The 9,639-nt window shown below is 56.6% G+C and overlaps 1 protein-coding gene across 1 annotated transcript in view; it reads right to left on the bottom strand.

Annotated features, from left to right (window-relative positions):
* Nucleotides 1–876: 876 nt before the first annotated feature.
* NUDCD3 (NudC domain containing 3) overlaps nucleotides 877–9,639 on the bottom strand; it is a 28,972-nt gene continuing 20,209 nt past the window's right edge. The window contains exons 4-6 of the mRNA XM_014891388.2: nucleotides 8,658–8,801; nucleotides 2,531–2,719; nucleotides 877–1,947 (exon numbers count right to left, since the gene is read on the bottom strand). Of these exons, the coding sequence (XP_014746874.1) occupies nucleotides 1,837–1,947; nucleotides 2,531–2,719; nucleotides 8,658–8,801 (444 nt within the window). The 3' untranslated portion in view covers nucleotides 877–1,836. The remainder of the gene's footprint in view (nucleotides 1,948–2,530; nucleotides 2,720–8,657; nucleotides 8,802–9,639) is intronic.

Raw genomic sequence — 9,639 nt, 5'->3', positions numbered from 1 at the left:
GGGGAATTCGCCCTATTCCCCCCAATACTTAGCTCCCTCCTCCCGCACCAATGTCACCCCAAACAACCCTTCCAGGCTCCAACCCCTCCCTAACCAAAACACCCGGGAGAGGTCGAGGCTGGACAAAATCACTCTCCTGCTTCCCCCAAGGGCACCTTGAAGCCCCCCCAGTGTCAGCAGCATAATGCGGGGGTGGATTTTGATGCGGGGGACACACAAAGGGCCATCCTCAAGGCCACCAGTAGCCGCAGGGCCTGAGGACAGCGGGGTGTTCCCCCCACCCGGAGGGGTGGGTGGGCGCGGGTGGGCGGCGGGCGGCTGGCGCTGCTGTTGCCATGGGGACCGTGGGCGGCCGGGGGGCCGCGGGCCCAGTGTGCGCATCAGCACCGGGAGATGCCGGCACTGGTGGAGGGGGAGAAGGGGAGAGTGGTGGGTGACACCTCGGGAGTGGTATCCCCAAAGCACCCGCTATATGAAACCTAGCCAGTTTTGGGGATCCCATATCCACTCCCCTGCCCCAAGGACTTAAAAATCCAGCCCCCCCGGAATCCCACATTCCAACATTCCCATGCCCAAGTAACCCATAAATCCAGTCCTCCTCAGGGTATCATACATATCCTATAGCCCCTCCCAGGGATCTCAAAATTCACTCGCTCCACCCCCAAGAATCCTATATCCACACCCTGAAGGACCTCCAAATTCCACTCTCCCCCAGGAATCCCATATCCACCCCAACAACCACCATCTGGAGCCCATGCCAGCAGACACCCCAGGCATCCCGCTTAGGTGTCCCTGTCCTTGTCCCATAAGCAAGGTGATGGTGGCGAACTGGGCACACTCATCTCCCCAGGGGTGGCACCGAATCACTCACAGGGCCCACGGTGAGACGTGTTTATTGCAAACTGGGGGTGGTGGGTGGGGAACCGGACAAGGCAATGGCTGGGGACCCCCAGCCCACACACCACAGGGTGGAGGACTGGTGGGAAGCTGTGAGAGCCAGGCTGGGCTTAGGTGGGGCCTACTCTCCTAGGTAGCTCCCACTCTCAGACCCCTAAGTACCATGCCAGGGAAACCCGTATGTTTCTGAGGCTCCTGCCCAGCTGCCAGCTATAAGTGGTGGACCTGCAGCCCCCCCACAAACGCCAGTGCTGTGGGGAGCACCCCTGCTGCTCCCTGACTAAGGGGGAGCAAACCCTGGGGAATGACTGTGGTCTCTGCCCACTCCTGGGTGCTCTGACAACCCTCCAGTGAGGGGGGTGAAGGAGGTGGAAGCCAGGAGAAAGCCTCCCCTGGAGATGGGTAGAGGCCAGGGGCAGCACAACACCCTTGGGATACCCTGGAGTGGGGCTGGCGAGAGGATGTGGAAGTGCCAGGTAGGCAGGGTGCTGGCAGAGGCAGGCAGGGACAGGCTTCCCCATCCCCACTGCCCATACCCAGCACCCATCACCACCTGTGAGGTGCAAGGCTGTTCAGTGCCAGGGCAGGGAGGGCTCCGCATCCCCAGAAACCCCAAAAACAGTATCCTCATCCACCAAAAATAATAATGTCACCCAATGCGCTTTCTCTACTCCAGAAAAACATGGAGCATTGGCAGCTCGAGGTGAGGGGAGGGCAGGGGAGGGAAGGGGAGGAGAGGGGTCCTGGTGCCCAGGTTGCCATGGTGACAGGATGTAAATCTGCCCGCTTCCTCAGGCTTCCCCACACAGCAGGGATGGGCGCCGGCAGCGTGGATCAGTGAGTCTCGGGCACTGGCGCTGAGAGTGAGGATCCTGATGGGCATCCAGGGGCAGAGAGGTCTCCTCTCCCTGCTTTATTTTTCAGTTGTTTTTGCCACTGTCAAAACTGGACGGCGCCGGGGGAGATGTTGAACATGGAGGGGTCGAACTTCTGGCCGCGGAATGGCGAGCCCTCGGTGTCCCAGCCCTTCTTTAACATCTCATGCACCTTCTGCAAAGAGGCCGCAGGCTTCTGTCAGCCCGAGGTGACGCCACGCTGTTCCCCGCACCCCCTGCTCTCCCCTGCAGCTCATCCTACAGGCGTTGGGGCTGCGTGGCCACCTGACCCATGGGAAAGGGTGTGGGCAGCAGTCCCCGTCCTCCCTGGCTGGCAGTAGCCATTGCCAAGGGCACACACCACTTCTGTGCTCCGCCTCACTGCCTGGGAAAGGGCAGACAGCACCCAGGGCAGCACTGGGCAGCTCCTGGGTCAGGCTGAGCCATACCCATGTGGGTCCAGCCCTGAGCAGGGCCAGCTTGGGAGAGAGGTACAGTGATGTAGGGTCCATCCCTGCAACAGGGGGGCTGGGCTTACAGGCACTTGCCAAGGTGCCAGGAAAGGGAAGACAGGAGTGCACGGCAAAAGATCCATCAGCAGAACCTCACACCCCCCAAATGTTAATGTGGGGAGACACTGTGAAGAGGAGCTCTGAGATGGAGTAGAGCCATGGGGTCCCTTTTCCTGGGGAAAAGTTCCTTGAAGGGCAGATGGGAGGGCCAAGCTGGGCCGGCAGCACAGGGTAGCCAGCACCTACCAGCTCATGGCTCTGGGGCTTGCCCTGTAGCTTCTGGTGGTAGTCAAAGGTGAGGCGGTCAAGCACAGCATGCTCCTCCTCATCCACTGTGGCCATGGAGCGCTCCTTGTTGATCTTGTCAATGTCGATCTGCTCCTCGCCCTCTAGAATGGCGTTCCACCAGTACTCGTCTCCCTTGTTCAGGTTGATCTAGGGACAAGGTGTGGGTCAGTGAATGGGGAGAGGAGCCCCTGTTCTGCCCAGAATGTGGTACCCCTGCCCACCTCACAGCTCCATGGCAGTGATGCAGAGCTCCACTGACAGCAGCATGGGGCTTGGCCGTGAGTGGAAGTCAAGCTCATACTGATCCAGCCTCACAGCTGGCAGAGGGGGAGGGATGCTTGTGCCTCCCTCCTTCAGCAGCCAAAAGCTTTGCACAACCCTGCTGTGGGCCCCCACAGCCCCAGCTCAGGTCCTGCGGATGAAATCTCAGCCTATGCTGTGTCTCAAAGGCAGGACCAGTGTCCTCAGCAGCACCTGCCTAGGGGTGACACTGGCTTTGGGCCACATGGCTGACACAGCAGCAGTGACAAAGCCCAGGACTGTTGGATGAGGAGGCTGTGCCTAGTGGGGTGTGGGGCCAAGGCTCCTAGTGTGGTAATGCAGCCATCTTGCCTTTCCCTAACCCAGAAGGAACCTTGGCCTGAGCTCCCCTGGCACTGGCTCGGTGGGTGGCAGCATGGGTGGCATAAGAGGCAAGGATATCACCTGCTGCTCTGTGCCACCCCTGCTGACTGCTAGCACCTGCTTCCCATGGCACCACAGCCCAGCAGCAGCCCTGGAGGGATGGACAAGGAGATGGGCTATCTCCTTGCTCCAGCCAACATCCATGGGGAAATGGGAAAAGCCACCAGCTGTAGTCACAGGCATCCCTGATGGCAGTGCCTTGAACAGAACCGGCTGGCCAGCGGGGCTGTGCTGGGGCCAGCATGGGGCATCCTGCAATAGGAACTCCAACTTGCTTTTGGTTTTTCCAGGAAGAGTGGGCTGCTTCCTCCCATGTTATTTTAGCACTAATCCCAGCAGCAGGGCAGATTTATAGCATTCGTCGGCCTCTGCAAAATCATCAATAAAGGCAGACAATACAATTTGCTCAAACCTCCCTGGAAGCTCAATAGTTCCGGAGGGGAGAACATGGACAGCCATTCCTGCTACGGAGCCAAGCTTCTCTGTGGTGCGAAGAAAAGGAACCAATTAATACAGGAGGGGGTGGTTGGGGTTTAATCCTTCTGGGAGAGCGGAGCCGGTAAAACATTCCAGCTTGGGGAAGGCGTTAGTTTTTCCAGCTAGACAGGCATGCTTGTTCTCTTTTTAATTGCACAGTTCCACTATGGAGGGGAGGGAGAACCACCAAGGGTTTGCTCATGGGCTTCCCAACCCTGGGTGGGCAGGTGGGGGAGTGAAGGAGCCCCCAGAACGTCACCCTGAGACAGAAAGCAAAGTGGAGGGGCAGCAGCCCCAGCTGTCCCACACTTGGAGCAGGATGGCCTTCACACTCCTCAGGTTTGGAATATGAGAGATGTCCCTGTGGTGCTGCTGGCAAGGTGTGAGCTTCCCTAGTGAGGGCTCCAGCATAAGCCATGCTCCCATGGCATTGCTGTGAAACACTCATGGCTTGGTATATCCCTACCAGAGCCAGCCTGCTGGCAGAGGGACAGACAAGTATTGGAGGAGTTCAGGCATCACCCCAACTCCATCCCAGAGCACTGGGGGATGGAAAACCCATCCCGGAGCATCTGGGATGAAACTCTTCCCCCCCTCCCTTCCCTACCAAACCCCCTTCCTTCATTGACACCCTGCCACCACCTGCACACCTCTGCAGCCTGTCTGGGGTGATCTGTTCATCCCTCTTTATTCCAAGGGGAAAGCTGTCAAAGTGAGACTCGCTCCATGTGAGCCCGTTTCTAAAATGAAATGCCCATGGGTGAGGGCAAAGGTCACCCTATTCACGTGAATTTGCAGTTTTGTGGTTCAAGGCGGTGCTAGAGGACTTGCTGCAGACAGGTCCCACCTCCAAGATGGGGGACAGACATAGGCCATGTTGCTGGACAGTTTCTTCCCGTTGCCCTCTGTGGATCCAGCCGCTGCTTGGCTGAGTGTGTGGGTTATGAAAGCCAGTGGTGATGGAGATGCAGCTGGTTCCCCTCACAAACACTTTGCATGCCCAAAGGTGGAGATAAGGGAGAGCTGAGAGGCCATGGTAGGTCTCTGGATGATTCCCCACACATGCCAATCCTCACCCAACCGCCTGCCCATGGAAGAGGCTCTGGCACTCAGCTGACAAGTCCCCACGAGGCTGTGGGCACTGCTGGGGAAAGCTCCGGAACTGGGGGGCTCCAGGAGGGAGCATGGCTTCTTCCACAAGGACAAACCCCGACCTGATTATATTTCTCACTTTGAGACAAGACAAAGCTTTGCCTGCACTTGACGCTGTTGCTCAGTTTTCCAGCCAACAGCTCTGGCTGGTCCCCCAAGGCCCCTGATATGCTAAGAGCCACTGAGGAAGGATGAGGTCCCTGCGGTATGCCCATGCCCTCAGTCAGATTTCGGCTCTGCCTGGTGGGTCCCAATGGGGTAAAAGCCCAGCTGAGTTTTTGGGGTGCACAGGGAGGCAGGAACAGCCTCTGCAACAGTGGCCTGAGGAGAGGGAGGCTTGCAGGAGGCATACCCCAATGCTGGATGCGAACCTGGCAGTGTCCTCATGCTGAAGTGCTCACTTTCCACAGCCAGTGTCCAAGCTATGAGCTCTCAGCTACGTCAGAATGGGCTATTCCCTGGAAAAGCACCAGTATAATGATGTATTGCAAGGAGAATTGCTGCACAAACAATGGGACACTCAGCAAGAGAAACCCTCCAGCAGGTGACAGGTGTCACTGGCATGAACACAGCATCACGTCCCATCTCCACACCCTACTTGGAAGGTCGCAACCCCTCATTGTCGGCGCTGGGCTTCGCGGTAGCACAAAGCTTCCTCTCTGATGCCAAGTACCCTGTCAAACCTGGAGAGATGCTGCCAAGTGGTGTAAGTAGGTCTTGGGAAGACAATGACCACCTGTCTGCTTTCCTGTTGGAACCACAGCAGCCAAAGTCACCTCAAAAGTCATTGGGAGGTGTTTAGGGAGACAAAAAAGGTAGCAATGCCATTCTCATCAGTATGGGGGGGGCAGGGCTGAGCACCACTGAATTGTATCCCCTCAGCCTCATGGCTCACAGGATGACAAGCCAAGACTGTAATAAACATTCAAGGCAGGACTTGCTGACAAAAACCCAAGCATGGAAAACAAAGGCTGAGGGAAAGAGGAGGAATGGGAGAAAAATCCTCCACAACGAAAATAATACCAAAAGGAGTTGTGCACAACACCCAGTGGAGATTGCTAAAAACAGCGAGGTTATTTTAATCTCGCTTCAACAAGCGAGCGGGTGTGACGGAGAAGGGAGAGCACAGGGATGACACCCAGGACCAGGGTACCGTGTGGCACACCTGGGACAAAATCCCAAGCAGGAGGTACGGACAGGCCCCCACTCCACGTCAGCAGAGCACTCCACTGCGAACAATGTCAGCTGGATTCTGTGCCAAAGGATGAGATGAGAAACGTGCTGGTGTCAGGTTGGGCCCCAGCTTTGAGAGCTCCATAGAGCAAGAGGCAGAAGGCAGAGTGGTCTCTGAATGCTGGTGAGGGGAGTTCTGGGGCTGCCGGAGTGCGAGTGACATAATGAAGAGGATATATGAGTAAGAGCACCAGGCAGGATGGGGGAAGCAGAACTAGGATGGGTTGTAAGGCAAAATAATCTTGCCAGGATAAGAGCTGGAGGAGAAGGGAGTCTGCTCATGGCACGCCTGTGAATGGCAACCAGAAGGGAGCTGGGAGGAGGCCAGGGAGGCTGAGGACAGTGAAAAATCTGTTACAGCAGCCTCCTGAACAATCTGGGGATCTTGATGATCCCTGACACGTTCTGCAAGAGGACATAGGACTCAACAGCCTCTTTGCACAGAACTGAGACATTTTCAGACAGGAAAGGCAAGACACAGGACCAAGCAAGAGACACTCCACCTCCTTGGTGCCAAGACCGAGTTCTGCTGCAGAAATCACCTCAATTCACGGACCATGACCATGCAGCACGGACAGGTCCATCAAGGTGCCCCAAGCAGTCCCCAAGGCAGGCAAGATCTCCTTGGATAACCCCAGCACTGGGTGAGTTCAGTTTTGGCTACATCCACACCCTGCCAGGGAACGCCATCCCTGGGTCCCACAGGGAAGCCAAGCAGCACCTTGCAGGAGGGAGACAGCCCAACTTCTGCATTTGGAGGTCACACAGAGCAATGCACAAACTGGGGCACAGAAAGGGTCCATATGCCCCATAAGCTCCAAATAAACCCCAATGACCCCATCCAGACACTGAATGAAAAAACACATTCCCACAGGGGTAGGTGTCCCCTGATGAATGAATTGGGAGAAGGTGCAAACTGTTCCTGGCTACTCAGCACATGGAAAAAGGAGATGCTCTTGGGCGAGAATTACTCACTCTGCTCCAGTTACCTTACAATTCTTCAAGCGAGATCTCATCCCACCATCAATATGTTGGCAGCCAGCTGGAGATCCTCATAAGCCTGGGCTCGTGCTATTTGAGGCAAGACCCAGCTCTGGGGTTGGGGGTGATGGGCCCACTCAGCTCCCCACGCTGCCCGCGGCCACTCCAGGAGGCACCGAGTCTCGCTCCACCCGCACCATTCTCAGCCTCTGACGGGTACTGAAGAGACACTGCCTCCCTTGCTGATGCTGGGAACACCCACAGGGGACTTCCAGACTTCCATCCACACTGTGAAGCAGCCACCCGTTGGGCCACCTCCTCTTCAATGGGTTTATGCCTTTCCAGGATTGTTTCTTTGTCCCAGATAAGCTAATTTTCAGTATGAGTATTTACAAAATGCAGGTTAGGGATGGCACTACCACATCTCTTCAGTGGCCTAGCAGCATTGGAGAAGCTTCTCTTCCTTGCAGGGACCTCACTCACCCTTTTGGCATCAGCCTGTCACCTGAGGTACATCCCGGCGGATCAGCAATGGTCAGGCACTGTGCAGCCTCCCCACACACCATCTGCAGGATTCCTGACTCTGGCAGCACATTCCCACTCCATTCTCCTCTGCGAGGGCTTGGATTTGGGTGCTCACCTGCTGCCACCCTCATGCCACAGGGAGAAAGGCCTGGCGCCAGCTCTCTCCCTCACAGGGACAGCATGTGTTCCCTCCTGGGTCTCACAACAGCCTTGGGACTCCTGAAACTCTCCTGGAAAAGCCTCTGGATGGAAAAGGATAGGGCAAAGATGGCCATAGGTAGCAAAATCCTACTCCTAGCATAATCGTGGCCTCCAAACTGGCATATAAACTTTGGAAAGTGTTTGACACTCAAGATCCCACGGTGATGGGCAGAACTCCTGCAACAGCTCCAGCTGTGAACACCCTTAGCCTGAACATCTGGAGCACATCAGAAATGAGGCTTGGGGCTGGGAACTCACCAGTAATACACAGCAGGGCACTAGCAGCCCTGAGACCACCTGAACAGGAATGATTTCAGACAACAGGCACACAGCAAACCACAGGCTTGCTGGAGGCAGAAGAGCCACAGTGTCCACATCAAACAGGACAAGCAGGAATCCCATGACAGGACAGAAAGGAATGATGGGGAACAGGCACCTGCCAAGATGCTGGGGTTGGAGTGGGGCCAGGAGCATTAGAAGGCAGAGTAAGCAAGGCCACGTGTGCAGGACCAGCACTGCAGTGCAGGGCACCATGCCAGGATTGAGGAGAGTGACCACCCCCAAGTAATGGCTGTGCTGTCCCCCCTCAGCTGGACCTGGGGACCCCTTTGCCCAGCCTGACAGTCGTGCTGCCCAGCTGGCACCCTGACAGGCAACTCACAGGTAGGAGGCAAGGCAGAGCACACAGGCAAGGGCAGCATGAGCCAGATGTTGGACAGGCAAAGCCAGACACATCCAGAGCTGGCTCAGACTTCCAGCTGCTCCAGTTTCCTAGGTCAAGCATGGCAGAGCTGCAAGCCAGGGAGACACAGCTGGTGTAGACCACCCTTACCAAAATGCACTTCCCAGGCTCCAGGCTCCACAGGGAACTCTCCGTGTTGATCTTGTGGGTGAGTTTCCCTTCCATGAGGATGTGTTGGCTGCTTCCCTCCAGCACTGCTACACGAATTGTACCACTGCTGATATCCACAGACACCTGGAAACAAAGAGAGAGACAACAGTCTGGAAGGCTCCTGCTTGCCATCTCACTGTGCAAGCTGGGGTTTGGGATCAAGTGCACTTTCAGGGGATGAAAGAGAGAAGAGCTTCCAGCCCAGCCTGTAGCAGCAGGGTGGGAATCCCACTGTTCTCTCATAGCAAACAGTGACAGTTTGGAGAAGAGAGGGAACCTCCTCAGGGAAAGAAAAGCAGTACAGCCCAGCAATTGGGGAGACCCTTGAGGGATTCAAGGCAGCTGGTTCTACCCCCGTGCCTCAGTTTCCCCTCAAAGATGACTAGTAATGCTACAGGCCTTCAAACAGCACTCAAAGGTTGGGCACCTACTTGCTGTGAGAGAGCTCTTTAGCGGCGTGTCTGTCACTGTGACAAGCTGGGCATGAGTGTGTGTCACCCTGATAGCTGAGCAGGGAAAATTTGGGGGTTCCTACACTAGGGCTGCAGCAGGTCATCCCCTTTGCTGCACCATGCTGAAAGCGTGCTCCTTGGCTCTGCTTCAGCTGCTGGAGCCAGCACTGGGCTCAGCCCATGCCTCCCATCGGGTGTGTGAGGAGGGGCTGTGTGCAGGAGGAATGCTGCAGCACGCTCTCCTGGCTCCCTGCTACATGGGCAGCTCCGTCCCCAGGAACGGGGCCAGTTCCCACCCACAGCAGCCATATGGGGAACCCTGCTCCAACCTGCCGTGCAGGTGACATGGCTGTCCCCTGGGGAGACAGAGGCAGGCTGTGAGAGGCACGCAGTACTCCTGGTCTCCGTAGAGACCGTATGTTCTCTCTTGTCCCCTCTAGCCCTGAGCTGCCGCCAGCAGCACCCGCATC

Source organism: Sturnus vulgaris, chromosome 28, assembly GCF_052056855.1.
Source record: "Sturnus vulgaris isolate bStuVul1 chromosome 28, bStuVul1.hap1, whole genome shotgun sequence".
Lineage (NCBI taxonomy): Eukaryota > Metazoa > Chordata > Aves > Passeriformes > Sturnidae > Sturnus > Sturnus vulgaris.
The sequence above is the reverse complement of the archived record's forward strand: the minus strand, read 5'-3'. Positions and strand labels throughout refer to the sequence as shown.